The sequence below is a fragment of the Cervus canadensis genome, chromosome 1 (assembly GCF_019320065.1).
Source record: "Cervus canadensis isolate Bull #8, Minnesota chromosome 1, ASM1932006v1, whole genome shotgun sequence".
Taxonomy (NCBI): Eukaryota; Metazoa; Chordata; class Mammalia; order Artiodactyla; family Cervidae; genus Cervus; species Cervus canadensis.
In genome coordinates, this window is record NC_057386.1 from 32,777,174 (window position 1) to 32,793,754 (window position 16,581).

Sequence of the window (16,581 nt, forward strand, 5' to 3'; positions counted from 1 at the left end):
GACACCTCAGCCTATGAGAAAATGAAGGGCTGGACTGGCGTTTGCGTCACCGATCCTAGGCAGGTCGGGGGGGAGGCAATGCTGCCACAGCCAATAAAGACTTCGGAGGTGGGTGGAGGCGTGGCTTTCGATCAGACTTCCAATTAACGTGCTAGGGCGGCCCCTCCCGCACGTGGATCTGTCACTGCTGGTTGACAAACTGACCAATGAGAAGATGACGGAGGCGGGCGGCACCAATGGTGGCAGTGCGGGGTCTGGGTGGCCGCACGCGGCGCGGGGCATGGGTCCGCGCTCTTAGGCCAATAAGCTTGAGGGGCGTGGCGTCCTGGTCGGCGGGCGGGCCTTGAGAAGCGAAGTCCCCTTGATCCTAGTTGGGAAGAAATTCGATGGCGTGCGCGCCGAGCGGTGAGTGCTCCGGCGTGGGGGGTGAGGAGCGGCGGTCGGTATGGATTTTTCTACGGTGATGTGTTCTATAAGGAGGGGTGTTACTGCAGTGCAGTGAAACGTGCGTGCTAAGTAACCAGTAGGGTCCGACTCTGCGACCCACTGGACTGCAGCCCACCAGGCTCCTCTGTCCGTGAGATTCTCCAGGGATCTTCCAAATGGCGTGATCACCGCGGTGCGAGCTCTGATGGTTGTGGGGGAATAGGGACTGCGAACTCAACTCTAGAGAGAGGGGAGCGGGAGTCCCTTACATCAGATCCCTCAACGCCCTAGGGTCCCTGGACCCCTGATTGCCTCTGCGAGAGTCTTGGAAGTTAGCAAACTGAGGGAGCTGAGAACCCTGCTCCCAGGGAGTTATGGGACAGGACCCCTGAGAACCGGTGGGGGGCGTTCCAGAGCGTGACTGCTGTTTGGGTTGGTACCTTAAGCACTTGAAATAGGCAGGGGTTCTGAGACTGGAGAGAGGCCCTGGGAGGGTAGGTGGGAGGGTACCAAAGGGTTGCTGCAGGTGGGGTGATTTGTGTTACCCTGAGCTAATCAAATCTCAGCTCTAGATGTCTTTCTTATGTGTAAGAGGGAGGGGTTGGGCTTCAGAGCCATTCTTGGGAGTAAACGTGAGGTAGCCACTGTCAGATCCTGAGAGGGAGAATGGGCTTGTGCAGATTGGCTGTACATATGTCTTCCTGAGCTCCTGGAGTGAGGAGGCACCAACAGGGTGTATCTGTCTGTACAAGCAGCCAGGCCTGTGGTTAAGTGATCTGCCGTAAGGTGGAAGACTGAGGAAGTGGGGTTCCTAGGAAATCAGGGGGGCCGGTGGCTGCTAGGGTGTTCTCAAGGGCTTTGTGAGCATGTGAAAACTGGGACTGTGATGATTTGAAGTGTGTGCAGAGTGCCAACTGAATGTCCTAAGGGAGAGGAAGAGGTGGATGGTTTCAGGCACCAAACTTAGAATTGACTGGGTATTTGAGAGGCCCAGGTACCCAGAGCTGGTAACACCTCAACAGTTTCCTGAAGGGTAAGAGGCCAGAATTACGAACCATTATCAGAGGTCAGATTTAAATCCTGGGCCCCATTTATTAGAGTCTGAGAACATATTAAGAAGCAATTTAGGCAAGTTTAGTAATTTCTGAGGCTTAGTTGGTCCTTGTGGAATGGGGATAATGATGCCCATCTCACAGAATTGTTCTGAAGATTAAAGAAGATAACGTATGGAAAGTGCTCAGTGCAATGCCTGGGTCGTGTCTTTATTTATTTATTTAGGTTAAAAAAATGGCTATGGAGTGACAAAATAACAGTGACAGTGTGTAAAATTTATGTGAATGCTGTGGTTGGGAACTATTCTTTCATTCTTAAGGCTTTTTTTTTTTTTTCTGCGAGTTGTGGTGACGTCCTCCCCATTTCCCTCTTCCTGGTTCTTCTGGTCCTGAGGTGCCAGGCTTGCTCATTCTTCCCTTTTATTCCTCTCCCAAGATCCAGGCTCTAGCCTGGGCTACGTGCTCTTTTCCAGTTCGATTTCCTCATCCTAAACCCACTCTCCTCCCTATCCCTCCTCCCTCTTTCTGCTGCCATAGTAACAAGAGATTCAAGCTCTGAAGGGGGCCTCAGGGAAGAGCAAAGGTCTCTTGCAGAACCTGGGCCTCCAGCTTCCCCGCCCTGGCTTTGGGACCGGGCCAGCAGATGTATACAGTCTGGGAGAGGGGGAAAGCCAATGCCAGGAGCTGTAGGAGCAAGCCAGGGGGAGGGCGGATGCGAGCCTCGAGCTGAGAGCCAGGCATGGGGGCGAGAGAGGGGGGACCCCTTCCTCCTAATCCTCTCTCCAGGAATCCCTGGCTTGGGGACAGGACGGCTGTCGTTGGGCTGGGGGAGGCGCCCAGGCGGGTGCATGTCCTGGGATACTTGCCAAAAGTACACGATGTTCCCAAGTGCACTGGCCGCCGCCCTCTCGGGCTGGCCGCCTCCCAAACCACTGCCTCTCCAGCCTCCCTGCCCCACATTCCCCGGCTGCCTCGCCCCGCCCCCTTCCTCCGCCTTGACGTCACCACCGCCTCCCGCCCCCTCTCCTCCATTGACGGCAGCGGGGCCTGGTTACTGTGGGTACCGTGAGGCAGGATTCTGGTTAGGGCCTTGAGAGCGGGTGGGGTGGAGCGCGACCTTTTTGTCTACGAAAAAGAAAAATGTGGCGGTGGAGGAGGACAGCAAGGACCGCCTGTGTCGGGGCAGATCATACTAGAGCCCCAAGGAGTGCGGGAGAAGAGGAAAAGCGGTTTCCAGAGAGGAGGTGTCTGAAAAGGAGACAAGGGACTGGACCACAGTAGAAGAGTTGGGGGGGGGGGGAGCATTTTCAAGGAGAGAATACTGAGAATCTAGGTTCCGGAATCCTCTATTTCCTATGACTTCTTGCTTTGTTTTTTTTTTTTTTTCTGGGTTATTCTGTAACCTTCCTGAGTCTAGCTTTTCCACAGACTCTTGCCCTGCCACCCCCGCCCCTCATGGGGAACACCACTGTTACGGAGAGCTTAGGCCACGTGACAGTGAGGGATGTGCACCCACAGCTGATTACGTCAGCATCAACCTCTTCACTTGCCACCCACATTTCCAGGGAGCCCTACAGGAACTACACCTCAGTCTTGACTGGAGGGGGTCCGTGTAACTGCAGCTCTTTGCGGCTCAAACTGGCACTTTATTCCCCCAAATTAGGATTCAGGGTTCTGCTCCTTGCCTCTTAAAAATAAATTATAATTTCCAGCCCCTTCTCTATTGCCGACGTCCCTTCTCCTAACCTAGCTATATTTACAACAAAGTCACCATGTTTATAATCACCCTACTGTGTATTAGGTTCTCTTCTGGGGGCTGGGAAATACAGCTAAGGAGACAGATGATGAGGTGCTTGGCTTTGTCTTCTGCTGGTGGTGGGAACTTGAAGGCCTTGCCACCCCACATTTTCTGTGTATAAGGTCTCTTTTCTCAGCCACCCCCTTTGTTGCCCTGTAGCCCTGGCTTCCTGGCTCTCACTTCAGGGCCAGCCCTAATTGTGGGTGGCTGCATCCTCAGGAGAGAAGCACTAGTCACCACGTAGGTTGCTCAGAGTGGCATGGAAGCACCTGCCATTGTTTCCCTTCACAACCTCTGTTGGGTTCTATCTGCCACTTCCATTGTTTGGCATCCATCACCCCACTCCACTCCCACCTCAAATTGCCCTCCTCCTAGCTGTCCACAGGATTTGAAGTGTCAGAGCAAGGGATTGGATATGGCTTTATGAGGACAACAAGGCTGGGGAGGGGAATCTTGGAAAAGCCAAGCTGGGTTTCTGTCTGTCCCTCTTCTCCCAACGACCAGTCATCTCATCCAGCTTGGCCCACCTCCTAAGGTCTGCATTCTTTCTGCCCACCCTCTGGCGAGGCCAGGGTGTCCTGTTGTGCAGGGCAGGTCAGTTCAGGGAGTAGACCTTTCTTAAATATCTACTGTGGCCCAGGTATTTTCCCCAAATAGGGGCAGCTTCCCTCCCCTCCCCTCCCCTCCCTTCCATTATTTACTGTGCAAGACGTCCTGCGCCCATTGGCTGGGTTGTGGTGTCTGGGGCCCTTCAGCCCAGTGCCAGCACCCAGATCCACGTGCGCCCGGTGTGTGTGACACAGCCCTGACCTCAGTGGGGGCCAGTAGCCAATCAGGCGCCGGGAAGAGATCCCCAGCCAATTGGGGGCGGGGCCTGCGGCTCCACCGGCAGGAGGCCAATGAGGGGCAGTGCCTGGCGTTATGCAACCCGCCTCCTGGCCCCGCTGAGCTTCCACTCCGCTGCGGGTTGCAACGGCGGCAGGCAGGCGGCCGGAGGGCGCTCGCGCGGCCAGGTAAGCATCTCCGCGGCCACCACAGTGGCCAGTCTTCGGCCTCGAACCGGACTGCCGCCACTTGCAGCCTGATGGACCGCTTTTGGCCCGGGCGCTCAGACGGCACACCAATAATCCGCCTTGCTTGCGGTCGTCCACCCCCTTTCTGTCCCCGGGGACGTAGGTATTCCTCGAACCATGTACTGAGCGTCCGCACTCCTGCTTGCCTACCTTACTTCAAGCTTTCTCCCGGCTCCCAGCCATCCCGGCCTCACACCGACCCTCACCAGGCATTCCCCTGCTGCCTTTGTCACTCTGGGGTCCCCGGTTTTGCCCTAGCACCGGGACCTCTTCGGGCTTTACGCTCTCCCTGCGCTTCCTCCTCCAATCCCTGGCCTCGCGCCGGCCGTGATGTCAGCCCGGTTCTAGCTGGAACATCCCGTTCCCGGTGCTAGTTCCTGCTGTTGGCCACAGCCTTCCCTTTTCTCCTGAAGCTCAGAAAATGCTCTGGGCTTGGGGGTGTGGTTGGAGAAGGGAAGAACTACCTGCTGGCTATTGTGTGTCCCTTGGTCAGAGCTGAGTATGTCTGCCTCGGATGGGTGTGTGTGTTGAGGGGGGTGGGGTGGTGAGTGTACAGAAAAGTAGGGGAGTGAGGAGAGAGGATTTATGGGTTCCTGACAATGGCAGGTGCCGGCTTCGGTCCTGTGGGTCGGGAGAGGGTGCAGGGGCCGGAGAAGGGAAGGCTGTGTTGTCTTGACTAGCATAACTGGGATCTTGGCGAGTACCCGGCCGAGGCTTTTGCGCCGAGGGCGGCGGTGATTGTATTTTGCCCTGGGGAGCAAGGCCAGCCTCTGAAACCCCGATGGCCGCCCCTCTTCCTATGGCCACCAAGGCCTCCGGGAACCTGGGATGTATTAGAGGTGGGCGACCCCTGGTTGCGCCTGCCAGTGTGGGAGGGTGGCGTTCCCTCTGCTTCCGCCGAGAAAGGGGGGAGGGGTCGCCCCTCCCGCCCTCTTGTGGGCCCTCCAGCAACCGCTGAGCTCAGCCGCTGACGTCGGTTTCCCTGGCGACCGCGACGGCGGCGGAAGCGCGTGGTGGGGCAGCGCACGTCCGCGCGCATGTGCGGCGGAGGTGGTGCCGCCCCCGGGTAAAATTAGCCCGGAGGCCTAAATATAGGAGACGGCAGGCTCAACCCCTGCTCTGAGGCCTTGATGTCCCAGGCAGAGGAAGGCAACTGATGAGAATTTGGGGATGGGAGGTATCCAGGCTGTGGTTCACAGCTGTAGTCCTAGTCGACCGCTCAGGTTCTGTCTAACCCAGGCCACACTGACAGGGGATGTTGGGGGAAAACCCACCTGCAGCCACGGCTAAGAGGACAGGAACAGAACTTGCCCAGGCTGCCTATTGGAAGCCTCGGTCCCAGCAGTATGGGGCCCTGCAAGGGAGGGTCCGAGTGAAGCCGACAGGTGTTGTGAAGTTACAACCCAGGTTTTTCTCCTTGGTCTCTTCAGGTGCTGACTGTGGTCAAACTTCTCAGTCCTCTGAGGCTTGGGTCTCTCACCTCCCTCCTCTAGCCAGGCCTTCTGGCCCCCTTGAGCGTCTGTGTTGGCCTCTCCACCTTCCCCGTTCTCCTGCCCTCCCCATGGCCCAGACATGAGCAGGAGCGGCCCCCTAGAAGGGGCTGATGGGGGAGGGGACCTCAGGCCAGGGGAACCCTTTTGTCCTGGAGGGGGTCCATCCCCTGGGCCTCCAGAGCACCGACCTTGTCCTGGCCCCAGCTTGGCTGATGACACGGATGCCAACAGCAATGGCTCCAGCGGCAATGAGTCCAATGGACCCGAGTCCAGGGGTGCATCTCAGCGGAGTTCGCACAGCTCCTCCTCTGGCAATGGCAAGGACTCGGCCCTGCTGGAGACCACGGAGAGCAGCAAGAGGTGTGTCTGGATGGGTGTGGCAGGTTCTGGGAGTGGTCTCTGGAGCCATCTGAGCTGGGAGACAGGCCCCAGCTGCTAGCCACTTTCTCCTCATTGTGGGCCTGTTGCTTCTCCTTTAGCACGAACTCTCAGAGCCCATCCCCACCCAGCAGTTCCATTGCCTACAGCCTCCTGAGTGCCAGCTCTGAGCCAGACAACCCCTCTACCAGTGGCTGCAGGTTTGTGGGGCGGGGTGGGGGGGGGATGGGGGCAAGGGGACTGAGGGCCAGGCTCTGGGGCTAATGCCTGTACCCTCTCCCTCCTTGTGGGCCCTGCAGCAGTGAACAGTCAGCTCGGGCAAGGACTCAGAAAGAACTCATGACGGCACTGCGAGAGCTCAAGCTTCGGCTGCCCCCAGAGCGCAGGGGCAAGGGCCGCTCCGGGACTCTGGCCACATTGCAGTATGCGCTGGCTTGTGTCAAGCAGGTGCAAGGTGAGTGGTGCTCCTGGGAGTGTAATGGTCAGGTTCTGGGTGACCGTGGGGAGCTGTCTCCTCGATAAATGTGCTGCTGCCCACACCCAACAGGGATTCCCTTTTAGCTTAATCGTTAAAGTATCTGCTTGCAGTGCAGGAGACCTGGGTTCCATCCCTGGGTTGGGAAGATCCCATGGAGCAGGGAATGGCAACCCACTCCAGTATTCTTGCCTGGGAAGTCCCATGGAGAGAGGAGCCTGGTGGGCTGCAGTCCATGGGGTTGCAAAGAATTGAACATGACTGAGGGACTAAACCACCACCCACCCCTGCAGCCAACCAGGAGTTCTACCAGCAGTGGAGCCTGGAGGAGGGCGAACCGTGTGCCATGGACATGTCCACCTATACTCTGGAGGAGCTGGAGCACGTCACGTCTGAGTATACACTCCGCAACCAGGTCAGTGCACCCCGCCCCTGCACCCGACGTGCCCCCAGCCCTGCTTCCACAGCTCCTGAACCTGCGTTCATCCTTACTCTCTCGCCTAGGACACCTTCTCCGTGGCTGTCTCCTTCCTGACAGGCCGCATCGTCTACATTTCCGAGCAGGCCGGTGTCCTGCTGCGCTGCAAGCGGGATGTGTTCCGGGGCGCCCGCTTCTCGGAGCTCTTGGCTCCTCAGGATGTGGGCGTCTTCTACAGTTCCACCACCCCATCCCGCCTGCCCACCTGGGGCCCAGGGGCCTCCTCAGGTGAGGTCCCCAGGTGCTCAGGGGGGAAGATGACCAGTCCCTGGAAGCAACTCCTGTGAGGGGCCAGAGGACCCAGGCTTTTCCTCGCTGGGTTTTTCTCAGCGCAGGGAGGGGATGGGGAGCCATACTCACTGCCCTCCTGGTCTGTCTCAGGTTCAGGCCTCAAGGACTTCACCCAGGAGAAGTCTGTCTTCTGTCGTATCAGGTTGGTGGGAGACATGGGAGCAGACCCCTTCCACCTCCCATCCCCCTGCTCTTCTTTGCTGGGTCAGCCATGACCTTGAACTGGGGGGTGGGTGGCTCTTCACCGATCATCTCTAATGCCCCTTTCTCTTCCTTGCTAGAGGGGGTCCTGACCGGGATCCGGGGCCTCGGTACCAGCCATTCCGCCTAACCCCATATGTGACCAAGATCCGGGTCTCCGACGGGGCCCCTGCTCAGCCATGCTGCTTGCTCATTGCAGAGCGCATTCACTCTGGTTATGAAGGTGGGCAGCCCCAGGCCTGACCTGGTTGGGGTAGGAGGAAGGGTGCCTCCTCTAGGGGGTGAGGCAGAACAGGAGTCTGGGAGACAACTTTGGAACAGGATGAGGGTTTGAACACCCCTTTAGAGGTCGAGTTGGGTAAGAGCTCCAAGTTAGGAGAAGGCAAAGAAAAGTGCCTTGGTTTTCAGTTTTGTTATTGTCGTGGGGCACAGAGATGGTCCAGACTGTCTCTGGAGGCCAGGGGGCCCAGGGGAGAGCTGTGGAGGGAGTCATCTTCCAGTCAGCCTAGGCCTGAGGCAGCACATGGAGCATTCTGCATGAGCTCCAATGGCTACGCCTCCTGTGCCTAAGCTCCCCGGATCCCCCCTGACAAGAGGATCTTCACCACACGGCACACGCCCAGCTGCCTCTTCCAGGACGTGGATGAGAGGTGAGGTCAGGACCTGGAGGAAAAGGAGGTGGTCAGGGCTGAGGCTCTGGCCCTTCTGACACCCCCTCTCCTCTCAGGGCTGCCCCGCTGCTGGGCTACCTCCCCCAGGACCTCCTGGGGGCCCCAGTGCTCCTCTTCCTGCATCCCGAGGACCGACCCCTCATGCTGGCCATTCACAAGAAGAGTGAGTTTCTCTCTTCCTGATCGCACTTCCAGCTGTCTCCAGGGCTTCCTTAGGGCTGCCCCTGTGATTGTGTCTCTTGGTGCCTTGATGTCGGGGTTGGGGGGATTCCACCTCACTTAGCTCTCCCTCCCACTGACCTGCACCTTGTTTCCCATGGCCTTCAGTCCTGCAGCTGGCTGGCCAGCCCTTTGACCACTCCCCTATTCGCTTCTGTGCCCGTAACGGGGAGTATGTCACCATGGACACCAGCTGGGCTGGCTTTGTGCACCCCTGGAGCCGCAAGGTGGCCTTTGTGTTGGGCCGCCACAAAGTACGCACGTAAGTGAGCAGGTAACTGAATCGTGCTCTGGAGGTCGGGCCAGCGTGGAGGGGCCAGGGCTCAGCTCCCCTCCTGCACCCCACAGGGCGCCCCTGAATGAAGATGTATTCACTCCCCCGGCCCCCAGCCCCGCTCTGTCCCTGGACTCTGACATCCAAGAGCTCTCGGAGCAGATCCACCGGCTGCTGTTACAGGTGAGGGTGGAGGGGAGGGGGCTTGGGAGACAAGGAAGAGGGCGGAGTGGGCCTCAGGCCATCTAACCCACTGTCACTCTCTCTGCCTCAGCCTGTACACAGCCCCAGCCCCACGGGCTTCTGTGGAGTCGGCCCGGTGCCTTCCTCCGGCCCTCTCCTCAGCCCTGGCTCCTCCAGTGAGAGCAACGGGGGTGATGCCGAGGGACCTGGGCCTCCTGCCCCGGTGAGTGGCCCTTGAGTCCCCTGTCCTGTCCCCTTGTCCTCAGAGTCAGCACTGCCAAGCCCAGGGGAGCATCATCCACCTCCTTCCTTTCTTGTTCTGCTCTCGTCGTGACTTCCCCACTGGGGCCTTTCTCTTGCACTACGCTCTGGGCTCCCGAGGCTGGCCAGGCCCCCCAGTGCTGCCCACTCCCTGCCCTGTCCCACAGGTGACCTTCCAGCAGATCTGTAAGGATGTGCACCTAGTGAAGCATCAGGGGCAGCAGCTTTTTATTGAGTCCCGGGCCCGGCCTCTGCCCCGGCCCCGCGTCCCTTGTGAGTTGGCGAGGGTGTGGGTGGGGAGCGAGGCCTAGGGGGGGTCCCTAGACCTTCAGCCCAACCCAGGAGTTTCTCTCTCCTTGGACCAGCTACTGGCACATTCAAGGCCAAGACCCTTCCCTGCCAATCCCCAGACCTGGAGGCGGCCCCAGCTCCAATCCAGGCCCCATTGGCCTTGGCCATTGAGGAGGCTGAGCGGAAAGAAGCCTCCAGTTGCTCCTACCAGCAGATCAACTGCCTGGACAGCATCCTCAGGTCAGGCCATCCTGGCAGCTTCTCTGCCTGGGGCCCCGGCCCCGCCCCACCCAGACCCTGCCCTCATGTCCTCTGGTGCCTCCTCAGGTACCTGGAGAGCTGCAACCTCCCCGGCACCACAAAGCGCAAATGTGCCTCCTCCTCTTCCTGCACTGCCTCTTCAGCCTCTGATGACGACAAGCAGCGGACAGGCCCAGTCTCGGTGGGCGCCAAGAAAGGTGAAGACTGGGGCCTGCCCTGCTCCCACCGCCTTGTCCTCTGGCCCTGTGCCTCTACATGTCTTTGGGGCCCCCACCTCACTCTGTCGTGCCCCCCTGCCAGCCTCCCCTGTGCCATCCATCTCCTCCGCACCAGGCTTTCCTTTCCCAGCCACCCAGGGGGGCGGGGTGGTAACTGGCACCGTCTCTCTGCACAGATGCATCAGCAGTGCTGCCCGGGGAGGGGGCCGCCCCTCTGAAGGAGCCGGTGGCGGGAGGAGGAGCCCTGAGCCCGCTCGCCCTGGCCAATAAGGCGGAGAGCGTGGTGTCCGTCACCAGTCAGTGTAGCTTCAGCTCCACCATCGTCCATGTGGGAGACAAGAAGCCCCCGGAGTCGGGTATGGGTGTGGCTGAGGGCGCAGAACCGGGGCCCCATCTGATCTCTCAGCCAGAGCCCCCTCCTTCCTTGCCTTCTCCTGCCCTCTGGCCCCGAATGGAGAAAAGGAGCCTCCCTCTTAGCATTTCTCACTCTCTGCTCGCCCGCCAGCCTTTGCTGCCTTGTCTGTCCCCCACCTTGCTTCTTGTGTTCTTACTGTCAATTCACACACACAGTCTGGGGTGCAGGGTTCAACCTAGGGTGCTGCCCACAGAGGGTCTGAAGGCAAGGACTGTTGAAAAACCCTTGAAGGGTCTTTGGGCATTGATCTGGAAAATGCATGAGGAGAGAGTGAGGGTAGGCTTCCCTTCCGAGGAGGGTCATGGGGGTATCATCCTTGGGTAAGGCCCCTGGAGGGACCGAGTGTCCTTCTTGAGACACTTTTGCGTGGAGCTCCCTAGAGCTGGTCCTTGGGAGGCGGTGGCCAGGATTTGCAGGGGACGCCCAGGCTTGGCCGCAGGGTGGAGGCTGGGGGTTTGGCTAAGCTGTTGGACGTGGAGGGGTTGGTGCAGGTGTGCTAATCGTGAGGTGCTCCTGACCTTTCTCTCATCTCATCCTCCTCAGACATCATCATGATGGAGGACGTGCCCAGCCTGCCTCCCGGTCCAGCTCCCAGCCCAGCCCCCAGCCCCACGGTAGCCCCTGAGCCAGCCCCAGACGCCTACCGCCCAGTGGGCCTGACCAAGGCCGTGCTGTCCCTGCACACTCAGAAGGAGGAGCAGGCCTTCCTCAGCCGCTTCCGTGACTTCAGCAGGCTGCGTGGACTAGACAGCTCCTCCACAGCCCCCTCGGCCCCTGGGGAGCGAGGTAGCCACCTGGGAAGCCCCTGAGCCTGCCCGCTGCCCAGTCAAGGACCAGAATGTTGGGGGAGGGAGTTCTTGAGGGAGATGCTTCTGCTCCAGGGACCCAGGCTGTTGCTGCCTCCACCACCAGGGCCCTGCCCAGGGATAGGGCCCTCGCCAGCCCCTCCGCACTAGGGTGGGGGCCTGGGCTGCCACCCGAGGAGGGCAGCGTGGGGAGCTGCACTCAGAGGCAGGCCGAGGTTCTCTGCTTCAGGTAAGCCGCTCCAGGCCCAGTGTAGGGACAGGAAATGTGCCACTCAGGACTCCGTTGTTGCTGATTGGGAGGTCTATGTAGACTGGCTGGGAGAATTGGGGCAACTTCATGGGGCAGAGGATCAGTGCTTCGGGGGCAGCTGGCTGCCCTCCAGGTGCCTGCGGGAGGCTCCCTAAAGGCCTCAGGACTGGGCTTTCCTGCCCACCTCTTCACTCCGTCGTGAGCTAGGCAGAGCATGGCCCAACTGGCAGGAGGATCACCTAGGCTGGCAGCGCCTGCTGGAGTTTGGCGGAGGGATCGGAGCCACCTGCCCACTCATCCATGGACCTACCCTGCCTCCTCCTGTCTGCCAGCATGCCTCTGTCTTCTGCACACCCCCAGCACGACCCCTCATGTAACCTTTCCTTTCCCTGGCTCCTTTGTCTGTAAATCCTCCCCTGTCACCGTGATTCTTCCCTGAAGGCTCCCCGAGTCCCCTCTGTTATGTGTGGGCCGGGGAGCCATAGGTCCTTCACCTACCCTCTCCCTGGTCAGAGCGGCAGGGCAGTGGGGGCGGCAGGGGCCTAACCCCCAGGCTGAGGGCCTTGCTAACCCTCGTTTCTCCCTTCAGGCTGCCACCACAGCCCTGCCACCCACGGCCGCCGCCACCATTGCCGATCCAAAGCCAAGCGCTCACGTCACCACCAGACAGCTCGGGCCGAAGCCCCCGGCTACATTTCCCAGCCCTCGCCTGTGCCACCCTCTGCCCCCTGGCCCCCGCCACCAGCCACTCCTCCCTTCCCAGCTGTGGTCCAGCCATACCCCCTCCCCGTGTTCCCCGCGAGAGGCGGCCCTCAGCCTCTCCCTCCTGCTCCCACGTCTGTGCCTCCTGCAGCTTTCCCTGCCCCCCTGGTGACCCCCATGGTGGCCTTAGTGCTCCCTAACTATCTGTTCCCTACCCCATCCACCTATCCCTACGGGGCACCCCAGACGCCTGCCGAGGGGCCTCCGACCCCTGCCTCCCGCTCCCCGTCTCCATCCCTGCCCCCGCTGCCCCCCAGCCCTCCCCACCACCCCGACTCTCCGCTCTTCAACTCAAGATGCAGCTCCCCGCTCCAGCTAAACCTGCTGCAGCTTGAGGAGCCCCCTCGCGGTGAGGGGGGTGCAGCGGCAGGGGGCTCTGGGAGCAGTGCTGGGCCCCCCCCTCCCAGCGAGGCTGAACCAGAGGCCAGACTGGTGAGCTCTGACCCAGTTCCCCCTGCCCTCTTAGGGCCCCCGTCCTCTTAGGGCCCCCGCGTGGCTCTCTCCCCCACCCCACCGCCCGGTCCTCCCCTCTCATGCTTCTTCCTGCCCTCCTGGTTGTCCCCAGAGGATGGGGTCATGGGGTGGGAGACCCCAGCTGAGTTTCTGAACAAGGCAGAAATCAGCTGCCTCATCTGTGAAGTGGGGACAGTCCTGTCTGTCTGACAGGTGGCGAGGACATCCCCATAAACTTCTGAGAGTGCGTCTGCCACTTGGAAGGGGTCCAGCGTCACGTCCCTCCTCTTCGCCAGCTCTCCTCTCACTCAGCCTGGGCCCAGTGTCGTGGAGTGGGAAGAGACCACTTGGGCTGGGTGTGCCCCCAACCAGTGGCAGCAGTAAAAGGGAAGCCTAGGTGTTGATTCCTTAATCCCTTCCTGTCCCCCTCGCCTCCCCTCCCCCAGGCGGAGGTAACTGAGTCCTCCAACCAGGACGCTCTCTCGGGCTCCAGTGACCTGCTGGAGTTGCTGCTACAAGAGGACTCGCGATCTGGCACCGGCTCTGCTGCCTCAGGCTCCTTGGGCTCCGGCTTGGGCTCTGGTTCAGGCTCCCATGAGGGGGGCAGCACTTCTGCCAGCATCACACGTGAGTGCCCCCCCCCAATACTTTCTAGAGTAGGTCAGTGTCTGGGGAGTTGGGAAGCCAGGTCCCACCTTGGCTGAGTGGCCTGGGTCCATGCACTGCTTTCTAAGGCCAGTGGGCTGGACCTGCGACCTTGAGTGAGGTCTGGTGGAACACCTGCTGACCTGACTCTGTTGGCTGCTTGCCTCTCACTCTACAGGCAGCAGTCAGAGCAGCCACACAAGCAAGTACTTTGGCAGCATCGATTCTTCAGAGGCTGAGGCTGGGGCTGCCCAGGCCAGAGCTGAGCCTGGGGACCAGGTCATTAAGTACGTGCTCCAGGATCCCATCTGGCTGCTCATGGCCAATGCTGACCAGCGTGTCATGATGACTTATCAGGTGCCCTCCAGGTGAGGACTTTGGGAGCACTCCTTGCCTCCCCTTCAGAGAAGTGGGGACGCTGCCCCCCTCACTCCCTGGCTAACTTGGGGTTTTCTTCCTGGGCCTGCCTCTGCCCTGGGGCATTTCTGTTCTGTCTCCTGCCCCTTGGAGCCCCAGCAATAGTCAGGCTGAGACTAGCTTTCCTGGTCTTGGGAAGGCCTGAAGTCTCAGAACACGGTTCTGGGGAAAAGCATGAGGCACTGAGAGGGGAGCTGTGATAGAAGAAAAGTGCCAGCTTCCTTGTGGGCCCTGGCCCCAGTTCCCATTCTCTGCCTCCTGAACCTCTTCCCGGAGCAGGGACATGGCCTCTGTGCTGAAGCAGGACCGGGAGCGGCTCCGGGCCATGCAGAAGCAGCAGCCTCGGTTCTCAGAGGACCAGCGGAGGGAACTGGGTGCTGTGCACTCCTGGGTCCGGAAAGGTCAACTGCCTCGGGCCCTTGATGTGATGGTGAGAGGAGAAGTACAGGCCAGGAGGGTGAAGAAAGAATTGAGCTCAAGTTGAAAGGACAGAGGCTAAGGGCTGATCCCGTCACTGTTCCTTGGATCATTAATTCTGAAGGATGTTAATTCCACTGAGCTTGGTGTTGGGTTATTTAGTGTTAAACCATGTGAGTTTTGTGGACCTTTTCTGGGCCAGTCCTGTACTAATATACATTGTGGCTGTCCTGCAGTGGGGTCCGGAGACAGGATGTGACACATTTTCCAATCTTGTTGACCCCATGTGCATCTGCCTGAATTAGTATTTCCTAGGCATACATTTTGGAAAGTACTCTGGGGCTTGGGGACAAGGGGAGCTGGGTTGGCAGGTCAGCACTGAGAATCTGCCTGACTCACCCATACCCTTTCTTCTTTCAAGGCCTGTGTGGACTGCGGTAGCAGCACCCAAGAGCATGGCCATCCTGATGACCCTCTCTTCTCAGAAGTGGATGGACTGGGGCTGGAGCCCATGGAGGAGGGTGGAGGCGAGGGTGGTGGCGGTGGTGGTGAGGGTGAGGGCAGCGATGAGGCCCAGGCCCAAGCTGGGGCCAGGGTCTCGAGCTCTCAGGACCTGGCCATGGAAGAGGAAGAGCAAGGTGGGAGCTCACCCAGTCCAGCCTTACCTGCCACAGAAAATGGCACCAGCTAGACTCCATTTGGGGCCACCTCCAGGTGTGCATGAGAAACTTACATGTCTCATGCCTCAGAACTCAGATGTGGCTGGACCAACCAATAAGAGAACTGCTCCAGCTTCTCCTGCTGTAGTGGGGCGGGGCCCCCATCACCAGCCCAGGACCCAGGGGCTGCCTCTGGCCTCTTTGGGAACAGAGGGTGGCATTCTTCAGCCCAGCCCAGCCCAGAGAAGCCTCCCATCACGTCCCCGGTGAGGAGTCGTTCCATTTCCTGGACAAGGTTGCTGACAAGCTGCTGAAGTGGTCTCTCCAAGTCCCAGCTGAGCCGGAGTCCCTGTCCCTGGGGATTGGGGCTGCATTTATTTATTGGGGGAGTCAGCCCTCTCCCCCACCTCCTCCCCAGATGAGGGCAGGAGGAGGGTGTGAGGCCCAAGCAGGACCCTGCGGTCCAAACCCCTAGCTGCTCCAGGGTGGGGGAGGTTGGTGGACCATGGAGTCCCTGGTGCTGCCCCTCAGGTGGGACCCAGGTGTTCTCAGCTGTACCCTCTACCGATGGCATTTGTGTTTTTGATATCGTGTCTGTTATTTTTAATACAAAAAGGAAAAAAATACCAGGTCTTTGTGGAATGAAGTTTGGGGGTTGGGTTCCCCCCCCCGGGGGGGGGGCTCTTTGTGGGGAAGTGTGCCCCCCCTTCCTGGAAAGTAGTAGTGAGAATGAGTTATTCCCTCCCCTGAGGACCCACATCCCTCTTCTCCCCACACCCTTTCCCAATGAGAAGGCAGGTCTAGGTGGCTAAGACACAGAGTCCCGCAGTCATTCATAGTCGAGTTGGTATCCCAGCGGTGTGGGAGAAGGGAAGCTGGTGCAGAGTGTTAACGGTCTGGCTCAGAACTTGCCAAGGGGAGAACTTTGGAAAGGATAAGTGATTGGAGATTGATGGCAACCTTTGTCCCGGTTATTTCTCGTTTAGTGCCCCCTTATGAACAGCTGATGTATATCTAGAAGCAATCAACTCCTCGCCGGCGCCGTGGCTTAGCTGGTTAAAGCGCCTGTCTAGTAAACAGGAGATCCTGGGTTCGAATCCCAGCGGTGCCTGGGGTAGTTGACTATAGTATATTATTGCTGCGAAGGGAGCACGTTTCCAGAGTTCCAAGGGGACTCCCCCACCCCCGCCATCTCTACTGCAGCTTACCAAAGATGATTATTCTTATCTAGCCCCGTCGTTGCCATTTGAGTTTCCATCCCTGTGCACTTTTAATGCAAATTTGGAGGCCAACTCTAGCTTTCATGAACCATGGTTTAGCGGCCTCCCTTTGTCCGCCTACAAGGATATGCGAATGTTGACTCAGATTTGGGCCCGTTTTGCATGGTGTCTTGGGCTAGGAAGGAAGAACCGGAAAGCTGCATCTTCCGTTGCCTCACAGGCGCATGCGCACTGACACATCAAGACAGCAGGGCGGTGCTCGCTGGAGACGGGCGTGTTGATAGGCAGCTATAGTTGCGCAGGCCCTGGGCCGCACGCGGCTGTGATGGCCGAGTGGTTAAGGCGTTGGACTCGAAATCCAATGGGGTCTCCCCGCGCAGGTTCGAATCCTGCTCACAGCGTCAGTACTTTTGGGGACAGATGTTACTGCCACCTCCGGTGGAGGAAGCAATTAATTTTTCTAGTGCTGTTTCCAGTTTTATTTTGAGCCTCTA

At 59.3% G+C, this 16,581-nt stretch overlaps 1 protein-coding gene and 2 non-coding genes across 7 annotated transcripts; all 3 read left to right on the plus strand.

Annotated features, from left to right (window-relative positions):
* The first annotated feature begins 252 nt into the window (after positions 1–252).
* PER1 (period circadian regulator 1) lies at positions 253–14,958 on the plus strand. 5 transcript variants are annotated; one of them, XM_043474838.1, is made up of 23 exons: positions 253–405; positions 5,780–6,202; positions 6,322–6,420; positions 6,520–6,674; positions 6,989–7,110; positions 7,200–7,401; positions 7,555–7,606; positions 7,746–7,888; positions 8,237–8,315; positions 8,393–8,499; positions 8,664–8,817; positions 8,904–9,012; positions 9,104–9,235; positions 9,441–9,546; positions 9,639–9,804; positions 9,892–10,022; positions 10,220–10,399; positions 11,002–11,244; positions 12,104–12,708; positions 13,176–13,356; positions 13,553–13,742; positions 14,071–14,221; positions 14,630–14,958. In XM_043474838.1, exons 2-23 carry the CDS (start codon positions 5,922–5,924, stop codon positions 14,897–14,899), a joined length of 3,858 nt encoding a protein of 1,285 aa, XP_043330773.1. In that variant the 5' UTR covers positions 253–405; positions 5,780–5,921; the 3' UTR covers positions 14,900–14,958. The 5 variants fall into 5 exon arrangements, with proteins under 5 accessions (XP_043330773.1, XP_043330792.1, XP_043330799.1 ...); XM_043474830.1 differs by lacking the exon at positions 253–405 and adding an exon at positions 4,122–4,289; XM_043474848.1 differs by lacking the exon at positions 253–405 and adding an exon at positions 4,324–4,848.
* Positions 14,959–15,904: 946 nt separating this feature from the next.
* TRNAT-AGU lies at positions 15,905–15,978 on the plus strand. Its single transcript has one exon. It is a non-coding gene; the product is annotated as a tRNA-Thr (tRNA).
* Positions 15,979–16,406: 428 nt separating this feature from the next.
* TRNAS-CGA lies at positions 16,407–16,488 on the plus strand. Its single transcript has one exon. It is a non-coding gene; the product is annotated as a tRNA-Ser (tRNA).
* The last annotated feature ends 93 nt before the right edge of the window (positions 16,489–16,581 follow it).